General features: G+C 51.0%; 1 protein-coding gene across 6 annotated transcripts in view; it reads right to left on the reverse strand.

Annotated features, from left to right (window-relative positions):
* The window catches only part of GAK (cyclin G associated kinase), a 68118-nt gene that overhangs the window by 19186 nt on the left and 30552 nt on the right, over positions 1 to 18380 (reverse strand). For all 6 annotated transcript variants that reach the window (XM_069496179.1, XM_069496176.1, XM_069496175.1 and 3 more), the window contains 8 exons: positions 18226 to 18349; positions 12139 to 12188; positions 11338 to 11486; positions 10458 to 10580; positions 9609 to 9742; positions 5686 to 5880; positions 5247 to 5364; positions 4579 to 4658 (listed from right to left, as the gene is read on the reverse strand). In XM_069496179.1, the coding sequence (XP_069352280.1) occupies positions 4579 to 4658; positions 5247 to 5364; positions 5686 to 5880; positions 9609 to 9742; positions 10458 to 10580; positions 11338 to 11486; positions 12139 to 12188; positions 18226 to 18349 (973 nt within the window). The remainder of the gene's footprint in view (positions 1 to 4578; positions 4659 to 5246; positions 5365 to 5685; positions 5881 to 9608; positions 9743 to 10457; positions 10581 to 11337; positions 11487 to 12138; positions 12189 to 18225; positions 18350 to 18380) is intronic.

Below are 18380 nucleotides of genomic sequence, written 5' to 3' on the forward strand. Positions count from 1 at the left end.
GACAGTGATATCCGTAAAGGGGTCACCAGACACTGGGGAAGATTCTGACAGCCAGGAGATGGCGATCACAATGAGGAATGGAGTGGACCCTGCCATCAACAAGGACGGAGGGAGCGAGGGAGGCTCAGCTCCAGGGCCCTGGGCCAGCCTCCCCACCCAGCTGGCCCCCCAAGACTGCCGCTGGGCCCTGGGCCTGCAGCTCCCCCAGCAGGGCGGTGAGGGAACAATGAGGGCCTATGAGCAGGGCTGCAGGACATAGCCACAAGCCCCACTGCTCCGGCCCCTGTGTGGTCAGGCTCCAACAGGCGGCTTCTGCCACGCTTGGCTGGTAAATGAAAGTGCTGACCTGTGTCACAACTGCAACCCTGTGCACTGAGACCTGTCTGGCACCCTCACTCAGCCCCAGGTCGCCTCGGGGCCTCTGTGCATCCTTCTTGGGCTCATCAGGGTCTGGACTGAGTGGAAACCTTATTCTGTCTGCAGACTCAGGACGGAAAAGCCCAAGCAGTTCACCATCAGCCTGGATGAGGCCTTTAGGGTTGTGGGTCCTCTATCAGAATCAGAAAGTTCCCTCCATTCCTTAATTGCTGGACTTTTGAGGAGAAAGGGTACTCATTTTATCAAATGCTTTATCAATGAAAAGATCATATGGGTTTTTGTCTTTATTTTGTTAATGGGGTGAATCAGAGAGACTAATTTTCAAATGTTAAAACAACCTCACATTCCTGAAATGAACCAGACAAGATGTATCATCCTTGCTATGTAACACTAGATTCTGTTGGCTAACATTTTGTTGAGAACTTTTGTATCATATTTCTGAGACACTAGCCTACAATTCTCCTCTCCTACAACATTCTTATCAGGTTTTGCTATAATAATAGGCAGTGCTGGCTTCCTAGCAGCAAGAAGGGCTGTCTCTCCGCATTCTCTGGGAGAGTCTGCCTAGCGTAATCTCTTCCTCAAGTGTCTGGGCTCTGCACAGCAATCTGGACATGGAGTTTGTCTTTGTGGGACGGTTTTAAATGACAGAGTACATTTCTTTAACAGATATCCCAGTTTAGTATTTCTTCCTATGTCCATTTTGATACATTGCGTTTTTCAGAGGATTTGTTCATTTCACCCAAAATGTCAAAAGCAGGGGCACAACATTCTCCCTGGCATCTTCTGAGCACCTTTTCAATGTCCATGGGTTCCACAGAGTCCCATTCCACTTCTGATACTGGGAACTAGCGTCTTTCTTCCTTCTCCTTGACCACATTCGTTAAGCATTCATCAATTTATCTTTTCAGAGAACCAAAAAAACATCTTTTGGCTTTACTGATTTTTCCTATGTTATGCTTGCTTTCTATTTAATTGAATTCTGCTCCTACTTTTGATTATTTTTTTCCACCTACTTTGAGTTTAATCTGCTGTTCTTTCTCTAACGTCCTGAGATGTGCACTTAGGTCCCTGACTGTCAACCTTTCTTCTTTATAATTTAAAGTTATAAATGTCCTCTAAACACTGCTTTAGATGCATTCCACAAGCTTTGGCAAGTGGTATTGTGATTATCACTGGGTTTAAAGCATTTTCTTATTTCAACTGTGATTTCCTTCTTGGCAGGCGGGTTACGTTTCTGCTGTCTCTGGGTATGCGCCTATTAATGATTCTACTTTAACCCACTTTCTGAGGCTTAATTTACAACCCAGCGTGTATGTCTACTTTGGCAAACGTTCCACTTGAACAGAGGCAGTTTCTCCAGGTGTTGGCTGAAGTGTGCAAAACTCAGGTCAAGTTGGTTAAACTTATTGTAAAAAAAAAAAAAAAAATCTTCTGCATCCTACCTGACTTTTTTATAATACTTATGTTGACCAAAGAGAGAAGTTACTACCAATGTGTCACCTTGTCAGTGTCACCTTCTATTAAAGTAGTTCTGTCCGTTTCTGCTGTTCATCTTGAAGATGTTACCAGGTGCTCACAGACCTAGGGCAGGGACCTCTTCCTCGTGGACTGGCCATTCTGGCACAGCACACATCACTCTTATTTCCAGCATCCCTTCTTGTCTCAGTCTACTCCAATACACTAATGGAATATCAGCTCTCTGTTAATGTTTGTGTGGTACGTGATTTTCCACTGCTCAATTTTGGCCTTTCTGGGTCTTCATATACACTTTTTTTTTAACGTATGGCTCTTTCAAACAGAATATACTTGGGTTTTTTGGTTTGCCTGGTTATGCTTTAACCCAGCCCAGCAGCCGCATCTGTTAACCGGAGACCGCCTTCCATTTCTGTTCCTGCATGACGGACAGAGCTGGGCTTAAGTCTCGCTCACCATTTGTTTTCTACCCCTCCCATCTGGTTTTGTTTCCCTGTTTCTACATTCTTCTTTATCACATATTTTTTACTCTATTTTTCTTCTCCTCCAACCAACCTTTCTTGTTCACCCTGGGCATCACAACTCGCACCCCAGACTCATGACCGTCCCTACGGAATCAGAGGAGGACCCCAGCAGATTTACTCACTGCTGCCCTCTCTTGCCTTTGTTTTCTGCAATACGGTCCTCACACCCATGATACATTATATTGATGTTTCCAGTAGCTGACACCCACTTAATTCACACTTTCCAGCACTCCTCAGTGTTTCCTGTCCTCGTATCTCAGGCTTGCCGTTCCTTATTCCCTGAGACGTAGCCGATTGGCTGATGATAAACTCTCTCATGCTTGATCTGCCTAAAAACATCTCTAATTGGCTTTTGCCTTCAAGGATAATTTCACTGGATACAGAATTCCAACGTCTTCCCTTCAGTACTCTGAAGACGGCACCCAACCGACTCACTGCTGTACCTCTTGAGGAAAGTTCCCCCCTCGGTCTCATCACCTGAGGGTCACAGCCCCCACCCACTCCTTTCCCTCCCAGGGTGCCCGAAATTGTTGTCTTTGATATTCAGTAATTCAACTGTGATGTTCTTGGGTAGGGGTTTCTTCTTTGCGTAAAAAAAAAATCCTGTTTGGTGTTTGCAGAGCTTTTGATTGGATGCCTTTGGTGTCTTTCATCAGCGTAGGAAAGTTCTGGGCTAGCAAACTTTCACATGTTATTTCTGCTCCGCCCCTCCCAGAACTGATGGCAGACACCACACCTCCTCATGGTGCCCCAATGTCTGCTTTGGTCCTTTCTGGACCTTCCATCATTTTTGTGATTCAATCTTCAGATGTTTTCTTCCAAATCACTATTTCTCTGTCCTACTGTGTCTATTCTGTTGTTAAACAAAGCTACTGAGTACTTCATTTCACTTGTAGAATGCACATCTGTCTCCTTTTTATACATTCTAGATCTCTGGTGACATTCCCCACCTTTGCCTCTATTTTCCTGAATGTGCTAATCACAGTTACCAAAAGCCCATCTATCACCTCCAGTATCGAATCACCCACAGATATTTCACCCATTTTTTCCTCTGGTCTTCAGTCATTTGGTCTTTAAAAATTATATTAAGCCTACACTGTGGCTGGAAAACTACAGAAGCTCTGGGTGTTATCCTCCTCCAAAGGAGGAAAAAAGAAACGAAATGTTAAAGTTGTGAACATTTGAGTTAAAAAAGAAAAGTGTAAGACATAACAAAGACAAGAAATGAAAAACACAGAAGAAATGTCAAAAAAAATTGTAAAAAAGAATAACGGAGACACAAAAACACAAAAGAAGTTCTCAGTCTCCTGGCATTGCCAACATGATGGCAGCCGGTGTAAGCTCTTTCTGAGCCCCCAAGGGGCAGGCCGGGCCAGCGCCTCCCCTGCCTGAGAGTGCAGAGGCCCACAAGGGCCCAGAGGGGCTAGTCCCCTTTCCCTTTGTTTACTGGGTAGGAAACAAGCATGCCTTGCCTGGACAACGACAGGCCCTGGACAGCCACGCAGCTGTCTCTGGAACCCCCTGGATAGCTCTCCTCTTGCTCCTGGAACAACATTCATGCCATTCTGTCTTGCCTGGTAGGTGTGTGTGTGAGTGAGGAGAAAGACGTCCAGTCAGAATCAAAACACTCAAGTGTGAAAACCTGTTCCACTGCTTCCTGGCTGAGTTGGGCCAGCTGCCTAGAGCCTGAATTCTGCCATGTAAGCTGCAAGGTGACACCTGCCACCTGCTGAGGGCCAGGTATGTGCTGCTGGGCCTCTGACATCAGTGTAAGACTGAAGGTTACTCTTGGTGTGCTCATTCATCCATCTCCAAAACCAGACTGTGGCCTCCAGACAGGAGGGGCAGCGTCTCACCATCTCCAACTCCACGCCCAGTAGGGCAGTTTGTACACATCAGGGACTCAAAACACTTTTGCTAAAATACAGCAGACACTATTCATCTGGTTATAGCACATCCAGGTGTAAGTGGCTAAATTCCAAAATGGAACGCACACAGGGTCAGTCCAAAGTCATCAATGTGCAAAGTGAAACTGGGTACACTCGGCTCCAGGACAGGCCTAGGACTTGAGTCCAATTTTGCCAAGGGCCCATTCACACCATCTGCCACCCGTGCTCTCTCATGCCTTGGTCTGACCCTTGTGTGTAACAGTTTTGGCATCTGCCCCTCCCGACTGTAGCCCAGCATGACACCAACATACTTTGCAAATTTCACAGTGGTTGCATTCCGAGGCACGAACCCGGTGTGGAACTGAATCTGGAACATCTTCATGGAGGCCATCTGTCAAGAGAAAGCAAATATGAGATCCTGCACACTGAGGAAGATAAAAACCAAATCCTCGGGTCACAGAAAAAATCCTCCCCCTTAAGAATGACAGGTGTCAAGTCACAGGAAGATAGTTCACATTTAACAAGCTCCGAGAACTTCTCTGTTCTTGCGCACTGCTCCAGGTACTGGGGACACATAGGACTCAGGACCAGTGCCCTTGTGCCATGTGCTGGGGGCTGGGGGGCAGGGAGTCAGTGGGAGGTGAGGGTCCTGAGAAGCTGTCTGTGTGGGTCGAGGGCCTGTGGTGGGGCATCCCCAAGGCCAAAGCCCAGCAAATGCCCCAAGAAGACTGCAGTCCTGTAATGATCTTGGAGGAAGGTCCAGACTTCTCAGGCTAAAATCCCTTCTGCCTTGTGCTCCACAGAGGGTGCTGGGGACCACAAAGGCAGTAATTGCATGAAAACTAATCATGCTCACCAAATACCTAGCTGGACCCAAGATCCACCACGAGAATTGACAGGGAGCCAGTGCGGCACAGGTCAGACACCAAGCAGCCCCTGCAACCTCCCCAGAGAACCGAGCAGGCCCAGAGTCACTCACCTTGGCCTGCAGCCTTCCTCCCAGGGTGGATCTTGCATGATAAATTATAATGAGCACATCGCCTTGCACTGTTGTGCCCAGGGGAATGACCGCTCTGCCATCCTCAATTTTAAATTCCCTAAAGGACAGAATGATGAGAAATTGTTCACTTAATAAAAAGAGTAACATTCTAATGAAAGAGTGAACTTCAAAGAACCACGAGCTACAGCAAGAATTCTGAGATCTTCTCAAGTATAATACCAAGCACTTAAACCCACAAGTTCTTCTCTGGATGACCATGGCACCAAATTATCTGCCACTGCCACTGCGTTTCCAAATGCATCTGCCTCAGCAAGCATTTGTCCACGTCTCCACTGAGCTCTTTTTCACAAGTTTTCAGAGGAGTCAGAAGACAGAGGTTTGACATTCTTGTGTGAGGAGGCCCCACATGCAGACTCACCTCATCTTGTCGTACTCCTGGGACGTGCTGGCCACACGCTCGCCCCCCACGTAGACCTCACAGAAGGGCCTGCAGCCGCTCCTCTGCTTGCTGAACAGTGGCACCGGCGTCATGGCGACGGCCTTCAGCAGGATGGGCTTGCTGTGGGGCGTGATGGGCTCCTCCGCCACCATGTCACAGATATACTCGATGTACCTGAGGACAGACATGATAGAACTTTTCTCCTTTCAAATTTAAGGACTTAATGCTATAAAAATTCCCTTAAAGCAACGTTTTAGTTATTCTTCACGAATCTGAAGTTATAATTTTCATTCGGTTCAAATTTTTTTGCTCTTTCGCCCAGGCTGGAGTGCAGTGGTATGATCATAGCTCATTGCAGTCTCGAATGCCTGGGCTCAAGCAATCCTCCCGCCTCGGCCTCCCGAATAGCTGGGACTACAGGTGTGAAGCCACCAGCCCGGCCTGAAATATTTTTAAATTTCTTGAGACTTCCTCTTTTACTCACAGGCTATTTACAAATAAGTTAATTTTGAAATATTTAGAGATTTTTCCGGATATCTTTCTGATATTGATTTCTAGTTTTATTCCATTATTGCCTGAGAACATATTTTACAGGATTTCAATTTTCAAAAATTTGTTGAGGTTTAATGGCCCAAAATATGATCTTTTTTGGTTGAATGCTCCATGGGTGCTTGAAAGAAATGTTTATTTTCCTGTTGCTGGGTAGAATGTTCTATAGATGTCAGGTAAGTTTAGTGGGTTGGTGGGACAGTTCAGTTCTTCTGCGCCCTTGTTGATTTTCTATCTACTTGTTCTACTGAGAGAGGAACGTTGAAGTCTGCACTATATATGTGAATCTATTTCTCCTTTCAATTCTATCAGTTTGTTGCTTTATAACTTTTGAATCCATTTTATCTGCCATCGATACAGCAACTCTGACTTCCTCACGGCTAGTGTTTCCATGGTGCATCATCTTTGTGGGCGTCTGTCTCCCACCTCATGTGTGGTGTCCATGCCCTTGTATAATGCCCACTTGGGAGCAGCAACTTGCTTCTGACCAACAAGAGATGAAAGATGCCACTTCTGTGATAAGGGTGCTCCCCGTCCTCGCAGCAGACCTGCTCTTGAGGCTATCCTCGAAGGCCTGGGCAACAGGAAACTGCCGGCAGCCTCCAGGGCTAGAGGATGTGTCCAGCTGATGGTCAGCAAGAAGCCAGGACACCCAGTCCTTCAATCACAAGCAAATGAATTCTGCCAACAACCTGAGTGAGCTTGGAAGCAGATTCTAAAATGCAGGAGGAAGAGTCTTTCTCAGAGTCAGTTCCGCGAACACCTCGACCAAGAGGAGAAGACCCAACTAAGCATCAAATGCTCAGATCTCGACTGATGGAAACAGTGTGAGAACAAATGCATGTGCTTTCAAGCCATAAAGTGTGCTGGAGTTTGTCATGCAGCAAATGATAACTAATACAACCTTCCTCTGCCGTTTTATTTTTAACCTATCTTTACCTTCATGTTTAAAGGGGAGTTCTGGCAAACAGCATATGGTTGGGCCTTGCATTTTTTATCCAATATGACAATCCCTTTCCTTTAACTAGTTTTCTCAGGCCATTCACATTCAATCTGAATAACTGACATGGCTGGATTGAAATCCACCACCTTGCTAGTTGTTTTCTACTTCTTCCATCTGTTCTTAGCTTCTCTCTCTTTTTGTTTTTGTGTTTTTTTTCTTTTTGCCTTCTCTTAGATTAAGGATTTTTTATGCTTTCACTTTATTTCTTCTATTTACTTATTAATTATAGCACCTAAAAAATCTGTACTGGTTGCCCTAGGGTTTCTGACAAGAACTTTGTAATTCACACCCTTCTTTTTCTACATGGATACATCTCTTTCCTCTGGCTGCCTGCAAGATTTTCTCCATGTTCAGTTTGCAGCAGGTTGAACTAGTGTGATATGCCAAGGTAGGTGTTTGATGTGTTTCTTTTGTTTTCAGCCCTGCTTGGTGTCCTCTGAGCTTCTTGGATTTGTGGATTGATATCCGTCATTGATCTGGGAAAATTCTCAGCCATTATTTCTTCAGTGCTTCTACCTCCCCATTCTGGGATTCCAGTTATGAGTATGTCGGACTGTCTGAGAGGCCTGGCAGCTACTGGATGCTCAGTTCCTCTCCCCTGTGCCTTCTCTCTGTGTTTCAGTTTGAGTAACACCCGCCAGTCTGCCTCAAGGTCACTGATTTATGCCTTGGCTGTGTTGAGTGCATCCTCATTTCTGGCATTTCCATTTGACTCTCCCATGGAGTCGCCATCTCTCTGACAAGATGCCCATCTCGTCTGCACCATTAGGGCCTTTGGCACCTTGATCACGATATTTTCACTTTCCTGTCAGAGTCCCAGCGTGCTGCTTTGTTGCATCTGTTCCCTTGAGGGGCAGAAGGGAAAATCCAGGCCGGGCCTGTGCGTCCCTGTCTGCTCTGTCCCGTGGAGACGGTGGAGAAAGAGCCTCGAGAGGGAAGGGGCTCTAACATGTCCCTCCACCCCTGAGGCTCCGCTCACCGCTGAGGCACACATGGCCCTCACGGTGCCCCCACTGACCCAACATTCTCTGGCCTCCAGTGACGTCCACCCTGACAGCAAGTACTTGTGTCTCCCCCCACAGGTGCCTGGCTCCCCTTAGATTTGGGGCCAGCTGATGGCGCCACAACCTCAGTCCCCCAATAGGGATGAAGTTAAGTCATGAATCTGAAGCGGGTCTGGCCAGTTGTCAGGGGAGCCACACTCTGCAATGCTTCTCTGCGTCTCCAAGGAAGGAGCCCAGACACACAACGGGAAACGAGACTCCGTGGTTCTCGGACGCCCTGCTGAAAAGGGCCCTGAGGCAGTAGGCACAGCTCAGGGGCCCCTGGGACATGTGGAGTAAGAGAGCATACGTAGCTTTTAGCTCAACATGTCCAAATGGGCCCCACTTTGCACCCCCTTGCTGGGGCCACACAGAAGACACAAGACAGCCATGCTGGCACCACAATGTCCTGTCCCCAGGCAGGGACCCATCAGCTATAGGAACAGCACCCACTGGCGGTCAGCAGGCTGTGCACCTGTGCAGAGTAGAAGGATGACGCACACAGAGACCTGCTGGCTTAGGCTCCTCCTTCTCGCCAGGGCAGGGCATGGGAGTGGCATCAGTGCTGGCGCTTGCTCCTGTGCTCTACCAGCTCCCGACGTCTCTGCTGTCCCACCAAAGCCCATTCCTTCGGAGGGAAGGAAACCACCCCAGCCCCACCCCAAGTCCTCATTAAGATTAAGCCCAGGGCAAGGTTCATGCTGGGTGCCACTCCTCAGATCTGGACACCTGAAAGTCCCCCTCTGCAGGGGACAGACAGAGTGTGCAGAGTGGACATGCAACGCCTCTGGCTGGTGAAGGGAGTAGTCCCTGGGGGGGACAGAGCTGGTCGCAGCCACGAGGACTTGCTTCCTTTAAACTGCCCGAGAAAGCCTGTTCCCAGCTGGTGTGAGCAACGTGGAAACCGAGTGCTTCACAGGATGAGGACCTTACATGTGCATGGCATCAGATGGTCCAGAGCACTTTTAGGCATGGCATCTACCAAACCCATGCAGAGGGCAGGGCAGGGCCCAGAGGAGCTGTCCCACTGCCCAGTGAGTGCCTGCTGGAAAGCCTGGTGTGTAGGTGCTGCGCAGGGCGCTGCCCACGCACAGCTCAGGGGACCACAGTGGGAGTCCCCACTGGAGCCAACAGCAGCGCTTCTTCACTGGGTCCCTGTGGGCACGGGTCTGGGCCAAGGCGGTGCTGACCCAGACCGTGAGGGGCCTGCCATGTGTTGGCACCAAGCCCAGAGGCTCTGGCCACAGTGACAATGTACCCAACACAGCACAGGCAGTGTCACGTCCCCACAGAGTGACACACGGTACCTTTTGTGGGATGGCCAAATACCCGGTGGACAGCGCTTCATACTGAACATGTACACAGCAGCCTCCGCGGTGCTGAAGAGCCGGCAGAAGCACAGGAAGGAGCAGACAGCCACAGCCGAGGCAGCTCTCCCGTCCTAGGACAAAGGACACAGGCTCGCTCACATCCTCTCGCACACAGCGGGATGAGGATTCTCAGGTCCCATGAACTTCCACCTACCATGTCACTAAGTGAATGACGTAAAGCTGGTCCTCTCTGATCTGGGGACACGTTTAGGCCCTTACACAGAAGGCCTGGTGAGGGGAGGACTCAGAGGCCAACAGAGAACGCAAGCCACTTCTCCAGCAGCCCCGCTGAACCCTCTTTACCGTCACTCCTGGTGTGACTTTTATCACCACCACCACCACAATGGCGGCAGCTAAGCGCCAAGTGTGTTTTCCAGGCAGGCTTCACCCTGTGTGAGGCTAACGAACCTCTAACCCTGACTCTGTGGACAGGGGAGCTGGAGGTGAGGACTCAGCAGTCACAGCAAAGGAGGGACCGGGAGGGGTCCCGACAGGCAGAGTGGCCTCAGCGCTGGGCTGTGCAGGTCCAGGCCAGGCAAAGACCAGGAGGGCCCTGAGGAGACCCTCGAGAGTGGCACATCCCACTAGGAGGGGTGGGGAACCATCAGACCCAAAGCTTCCTACATGTAGGGGCTTCTCTCTGGCTACATTTTCCTCTCTGCCATGCCCCCAAGGTTAAAAACAGTACCTAATGAGTAACTGGGGCTCGGTTTTTGTTCAATAAATACATGCAACCATACGCTTCAGTGAAAAAGGTAGAGACAGAGCGGTGACCCTTGTACTCACCACGCAGTGCACAACGCAGACGTTTTTGTGGTCCTGCCTGAGCCAGGAGTGCATGTTCCTGCAAATGTCGTATAGGTTGCGGAGGTTTGGTGCCCGTCTGGCCGCCCAGCCGCACTCAGAGACCTGCAAAGAGAGGGCCCTGCTCAGCTGGGTGCTGCGCCAGCATAAAGCGGGCTGTGGGGAGCCCGCCCTGTCCTCCATGCACGTGAGGGACAGACGTCACAATGAGGTGTCCTGGGCCCCTGCTGTGCCTCCCTTCTGTGCTACAGTGTTTGTGTGCCAGGGCTGTTGCTGCCTTTCAAAGAAGAATTCAGTCTATCCTTACCTGTGCCTTGTGTCAGTTTAAACACCATGAAAAGTATCTCATGTCTAGAATATGTTACCAAGAAAACTGTGTAACCTCATGCCCCCTCTGGAGGGTGAGAAGCAGTGGGCAGGCAGGAGGACACCTTGGATTTTTTTGTCAAAGGGTATTTTATTTTTATTTTGAGATGGGGTCTTGCTATGTTGCCCAGGTTGGCCTCAAACCCCTGGGCTCAAGTGATCCTCCCCCCTCAGCATCCTGAGTAGCTGGGACCACATGGTGCACCCCTGTGTCTGGCCAAACAGTTCTTTCAATGGACAGAATCAGCTCTGCCAGCCTCTCTCTCAGTTTTGGGCCTTCCCTCAGGACACACCCCACCTATCTCCTGTCCCAGCGCCCCTCCAGCCCTACTGCCTCTGTGAGAGCCCCACCCTGGCCCCACCCACTGCTGTCTGCTGGACAAGGTCGAAGGTCAATCTAGTGCTGCAACTAAGTGGAGGACGACCAGAAAACCTGTGCTAAGGCAGTGACAACAATCACCAAAGTCACACCCAGACAAAACTGGGGGCCACTCACTCGGTTGTGAAACTTAGAGGGCCGATACGTCCTCGGGGACAGGTTGTAGACAGCATAGTGTCCTGGGTGCTTGGAGTCTAGAAACAACCGCACGTCTTCTATGTTATTTTTGATTGCCGACTCCACGCCTTCTGCTGGGAACGACATCACTGGAACAGAGCAGGCCTGTGTCAGCCACTGTGGAGTGACCACTGTCCCTAGAAGGCTATGCTCGCCTCCCAGTTCGGCCGCCCACCTGAGGGCCCCACTGCTCCTGGAACCTGTCTGGGCAGTTTCACCAGCCACTGTCCAGACAGCTGGCCACTATCAGGCCCTCCCCATCCTTCGGGACACCCAGCCTGGGCTGACCAGGGGGGACAGATCCACCCACACGCCTGTCAGCTGGTTGCCAGGACTCCCGGAGAGAGCTATCCGGATGGGAAGTCCTGCCTAGGGAGCCTGGTGCTCAGCAGTCTCCAAGCCTCAGGATGAGCTCTCCTGACTTTTGGCCTGGAGACCAAGGCTAGACGTGCACAGCCTCGCAGCATTCCCCGGGAGAGTCCACAGTTCGAGAAGGTGCCAGACCAGGGCAAAAGCTGTGCCAACCACTGGACACAGGCCTGTGATGATGCCAGGGCTACTTTGTGGGCAGGCTCGTGGCTGCCCAGGAAGCTGGAGAAGAGGCACCTCTGCCGTCCCTGTGGCCACCCCTCCCAGCTCCCTGACAGATGCACAGCAGGGCCACACTAGAGGCAGCAGTGCCACGAGCTGCTCTCACACAGGGACAAGAGCGGGTCCTACGGTGTAACCTGGCAAACGTACCAGCAATTCTGGATGTGATGTAGGATATGTCCAGATCGCCCTTGGCATAACTGTAAATAAAAAGAGCACTGGGTTATCATAGGAAACACTCAAACAGTTAAGCTACAAGGGCTTAAGCCAGAGCCCCAGTCCTGGGAAAGCCACGGAGGTCCTCACTGTTTAGGCTGTATCCCATGAGGAGGGTGCACACACACATATGTGCACATGCGTGTATCATGTGGAGCTGACGTCCACATCAGAAGTGGAGAGAAATCGTAACCTGTGAGTGGTGGAGAGGATGGACCCAACGGGAAGGTTTCTAACTGTCCCCTGCTATTCTCAGGTGTGCCCCACAGGGCACACCGAGGGCTAGTCTGGAGGACACATGGTGACACAGGTGGTGGAGACAGGCTGAAGAGCAGAAGGTGCTGAGTGTGGTCGGCAGCTTGAGGACAGTGCCCCAAGTGGTCACTGCTCCGCCCTCCCCTCGAGGAGGGAACCCAGCAGACACCATCAGAAGACAGGATGGGGCCAAGTGCTGGAGACGCCCATGCTGTGGCCACGGCCAACAATCTATCAACTAAGTGTCCCATATCTTGGTCCATAAAATCAGTAAGACACAGCTCAAAACCCTACATGATGATACAGGGAATTTGACAAGTTTATTCTGAAATTAATTTGAAGAAAAAGCTGTGCAAGAACAGGCAAGACACTCTTGGGAAGCAAGGTACAGAGGGAGGCTGGCCTCTCCCTCCAGTGAGCAGGAAGCTGCAGGACTGAAAACTCTCCCAGAGACAGAACCAGGAGCGGCTACGGCTTGGCCATCAGCATAAGAGCTTTTCCCACCAAAGCACATGAGAGTCAACAACAACAAAAAAATCCCACAAATAAGGGCAACAAAGATTTAAAGTCCCAAGTATACACAATAAAATCACTAAAAGAAAATACAGGCCAGGTGTGATAGTTTGTGTCTGTAGACCCAGCACTCTGGGAGGCCGAGGTGGGAGGATCACTTAAGGCCAGGAGTCCGAGACCAGCCTGAGCAAGAGCGAGACCCTGTCTCTACTAAAAATAGAAAGAAATTAGTCGGACAACTAAAAATCTATATAGAAAAAATTAGCTGGGCATGGTGGCACATGCCTGTAGTCCCAGCTACTGGGGAGGCTGAGGCAGGAGGATTGCTTGAGCCCCCGAGTTTGAGGTTGCTATGAGCTGGGATGACACACAGCGCTCTAGCCCGGGCAACAGAGCGAGACTCCTGTCTCAAAAAAAAAAAAAAAAAAAAAAAAGGCCAGGAGTTTGAGACCAGCCTGGGCAACATAACAAGACCCTAAAAAAATTTTTTTAATTAGCCCATTGTGATGGCATGCCTGTAGTCCCAGCTACTCAGAAGGCTGAGGTGAGAGGATCACTTGAGCTCAGGAATTTGAGGAGTTAGAGGTTGTAGTGAGCTCTGATGACACCACTGCCCTCCAGCCCAGGTGACAGACTGAGACCCTGTCTCTATAAAATGAAAAAGAAACTATATTTAAACATTTAAAAAACTTGTTTATATCTACTTAAATGCTAGCTTCAGATACAGAGGCTTCCTAAATGAGACAACAAATGGAAGACACACAGGGAAGTACAGGTAAATCTGATACTTCAATTTAAATTGTCTCTAGGATGAGACATTAAAAAAGAAACAAACAATACCCCAATATAAAGTATTTGCTATATTTTTTTTCACAAAACGAATTAATACATAGAACATATCTAAATTATCAGTAAGAAACACAAAAAAGCCCAAGAGTAAAAAGAGCAAAAGATGAGAACAAGCAAGTCCCTGGACAGGTGTGGCGCAGGGCCCACCAGCAGGACCTGCCAGGCCAGCAGAGGTACAGGGCCTAGGCCCACCCCACACACGGGGCAAGGGCCCCTCAGCATCCCAGGGTGCCACGGTGAGCAAAGCGTGATGACTCACATTATGGGAAGGCGGGCACTGCGTGCAGTTTCGAGGATCTGTAATATCTCATCCCACACAAGGTGGGGGCACCATGTGGGCCTGGCTGTGTTGGCTCCTGGCATGTGTACAAGGGGAACGCAGATGTTAGGTCTGGTCTTGACACAGGCAGGAAAGAATGAGACTCAGGGCTCAGGCCTGTGGCCCTGGCTTGTGGGACACAGAGTAGCCAGAGGCAGTGGTGTGCTGAGGGAGCACCAGGGAAATGATAAATTCATTGTTACTTCTAAATCAACGCATGTGTTTACAGAGCCTCGTCCATCTTAAGCACGAGATTCGAACAGAGGCAGATCACGCCAGCAGGCCTGACTGCTCACCCTTGGGGAGGGATGGCTGCAATGCTGACCCTGGGCCGGCATTGGGGGGATTTCGGGAGGGTTCCCACCATCCCTAGAACTGATGAGTCCGACGAGTGCCAGCAGAGCTGCCTACGGGCCCCAGGGCTCCCTGCAGATGGCACCCCCAGCACCCTCACAGCTCACTGTTGGGAACAACACGTGTTGGGGGATGCCTGAGGGAGGACCCTGAAGACACATCAGGCTCCCCTGGACTCGCCCCGTGTACCCTCTTCCCTCTGCTGCCTGTGCTGTGTCCTTTCCCTGGAATAAACTGTGGCAGTAACTACAAGTCCTTCTGGCAAATCACCCAACCTGGGGTGCCGGGGGCGGGGGGGCGGGGAGGGGATGGACCCTGACGCACGTCTCTCCTCTCCCTGTCCGTCTCCACTCTGATCATGACACTGAACAGTCTCCCACTCTCCCGGGTCTCCTCTTGCCCTAGCTCGTTTAGATTAATACTCATCTTTAAATTAATTTTATTTTTCATCATGTAAGACATTTCCATAGTTTTAGAGCAAAAGTTACGAAATCAAATAAATTCAGGAACAAACCACTGTCCTTCCTCTGCCCCCATAGGTCGTTATTTACATTTGCTTGTTCACCCAGAGCTCTGCTCTGGTGAACACACACACACACACACACACACACACGCACACGTGCACACCTGGCCTATCCCATCTCCATTGTGCCCCTGAGGGAACCAGCCCCTCCGCCTTGGGGCTCTCAGACCTCATTCACCTTCTGCCACCTCACTTCCCCGCCTCTCTTGGCCACCAGTCCTGGACACTGCACTGCAGGCCCAGGGCTCAGCTCTCTTGCTGCCCACTTGACTTGATGGCGTCTCAGTCTAGGCTTAATTTCCATTTCTCTTTTCCAAAGTGGGGTCAAACAGCTGCCCGCACACTCAGGAATCATCTGCTCACTGCCATTTGGGGGCTGCAACTCAGGAGTCCCTGGTCCTGAATCCACAAGGACACAACATGGAACTGTGTGACCTTCCCAGATGGATGCCACATCCGGGTCAGGATGATGTGGGGGGCCAAGATAAAGACAGGCTGGATGGTGGCCAAGGGGGCTGGGCCAACACCTGGACCCAGACACAGCACTGCAGCCACGGGACCATCGGGACCACCGTGCCCTGCCCTGCTGGGGTCGTGCCATCCGTGGCTCCAGCTGGTAGGGAGAAGGGCATTCCGAAGCACACACAGAACGCCCCACAGCTCAGCCCCATCACCACCTCACACCTTTGTCCAGAGGTGCGAGCAGGTAAGCACCAGGCCCTTGCCTCTGCACAGTCCACACCCAGCCCCGCTGGCATTTCATGCCCTGAAACACCAGCCAGGACCCTGAGGAGCCACAGCCCCAAGCCCAGCAGACGGAGGGCTGGGCACGGAACGCAGGGGAGCTTCCTTTGATCTTCTCTCAGCTATGAGGTAGGCAGTAAGGGCCCAGAGGTGCACGTTCACCCCCTGTGCCAGGGACACACAAAACACGTCCAAGACCAAGTTTCTTCTCATCACAAAAGGTCACGTGTGTGACAGATGACACACATACAGCCCAATGTGCAGCACACATGGTCACATATGTGTAAGGTGGTGGCGGGCACCCCTCCCTTCCCTAATGAAAAAAGAAGAAGCCCCTCCTATTCCTCAATACCCGCCCTAAAACTGAAACAAAGAAATTCCTCACTCTTCGCGCCAAAACCTTCCCTCTGGAAAAACTCCCATCCCCTAGCCCTAAAAACATATATAAGCCCACTGAGACTTCTGGGTGGGGCGACTTCTCTGGTACCACTCGTGGGACCGTGAAGCTCACCCGGGTCCCTCTCTTGGGACTCGTTACCCTCACCCAGGAGCTCCCCAATAAAGCCTCTTTACTTACCCCTTTCAACTCTGCTCGTCTTTCTTTCTCTGGCGCCGGCCACTCCAAAAAACCTTACATTTGGTGCCGAAACCCGAAACCTGGGAGGGCCATTTGGCTGTGCCAGTCAGTTCTGGGGCCTTGGCTACACCACCCCCTCCGCAAACTCTCACGTTCCAGACCGGGACCTCTGCTGACTGCCTTCCAGTCCCTGATTGACTACCTCAGCCTGGGTGAGTCACCCTCTGCTATCCCAACCCGGATCCCCCAGGAGCCTCTGTTCCCTCCGGGAAACTGTTCCCTGTCCATTAAACCGTGAGCCCACCTCAGAGACTCCCCCGTTCCAGGGGCTGAGGCTATTTGGGGACGCCTAAATTCCTCTAACTCCTTTCTGTGCCGGCACTCTAATCTCGGGCAGAGACGTCCCCCCTGACTTTCGCTGCCTCCGTAGCCAGGAAGGTGTTCCTGGCTGTTTCCCCATCCAGGTTGAGGCAACATGGGTAACCAAAATTCCAAAATTCCCCACGAGACGCCCCTGGGGTGTCTGCCGGCCAATCTGAAGGCCCTAAATTTAGACATCCGGCCCAAACGCCTCATTCTTTACTACAATACTGCCTGGCCAATATATAAATTGGACAATGGCTCCCAATGGCCTAAAAATGAGACTTCCGACTTCAATATTCTACAAGACCTTGATAACTTTTGTTGCAGAAATGACAAATGGCCAGAGATCCCGTATGTCCAAGGCTTTTTCTATTTGCACTCCCGTCCTTCTGTCTGTCTGACTTGCCACCCCGCACAAGTCCTCCTTATGCTAGATCTCCCACCCCCCTCCGCCTCTTCTCCCTCTAACTCTCCACCGGACGTCTCTTCAGACACCCCTTCTGCTTTCTCCCATCCACCTGACTCTCTCAGCCCTCCCCCCACTCCAAAAAACCTTACAATATGTACTCACACGCTCACAGCACACTCATATTTGCACACACACGTTCATAAGCATATTCTTACACTTGCACATGTGCACACACACTCAAGCATACACATATGCTCACACATGCACACACACATGTGCACACTCTCAGAAACATATACAAGTACACACACGTCTGCTTGGTGCTGTGGACGCTTGCAGACACAAAATAAGGATCATAACACAAAAGAAAGAACAAAGATAGGGCCGAAAGGTCTGACCAACTATAGAAGGGACACGGTGGCCACAAATGGCCGATGCCCTCAAGCTGGAGGGGCAGCTGCACTAGGCAACCAGGGCCAGCAAGGGTTCCCCAGGTACCCCCCGGCACTCAGCCCCTTCAGAAGAGTTGGCAGAGGGACCCCAATGACATGGAGGGGGCTGTGTTCTGGAACATTCCACAGTGGTCGATGAGAAGTGCCAGAGGCTGCAGGCTGATGTCGGGGACGGGAGGCTCCCCACCTGCACACATGTGCACGCTCCTCAGATGATCCCATTCACAGTGTGACCACATAACCACACACTCAAATCCACCTTGTTCGAAGTCTGAACAGTGAGAAGTTTAACTGACCATACAGGGAGGTGCTGCTGTGCCCAGCCGCCTCACCCGCTGCACGCCAAAACGGATAGACAGCCCCACACAAGGGGCGCTGCCACAGTAAGAACCACGCCAAGCCGGGTGCTGCCTGAGGCAGGGTCTCCAGGCCTCTCTCTGCACTGCAGGGCCATGCAAGGTGGCTGATGGAAAGGGACCTGCCCAGCTCCACAGAGCACTGGACATATTCCACACCTTGGGACAAGGGGGATGCTGTCCCACTGCCTCCAGGGATCCTGCATGGCTTTTCCATGGCAGGGGTGGGAAGCAGGGGCCTGAAGGTCTGGGCTACAGCCTGGACAGAGAGCCCAGCAGACACACAGCCCGGGTGCCTCACACTTACTTAGCAACAGATTGTATGACCTTGGAGGACGTGTCCTTGATGTTGGTGAAGAGTCGCTCTGTGCCGCCCCGCAAAATGTCAAGGAACCCGCCATAGGGCTGGTCGTACTCCGTCAGAGCCAGGCCTGCAGGGAGAGACGGTCTTAGCTGGCCATG

The sequence above is a fragment of the Eulemur rufifrons genome, chromosome 20 (genome assembly GCF_041146395.1).
Source record: "Eulemur rufifrons isolate Redbay chromosome 20, OSU_ERuf_1, whole genome shotgun sequence".
Lineage (NCBI taxonomy): Eukaryota > Metazoa > Chordata > Mammalia > Primates > Lemuridae > Eulemur > Eulemur rufifrons.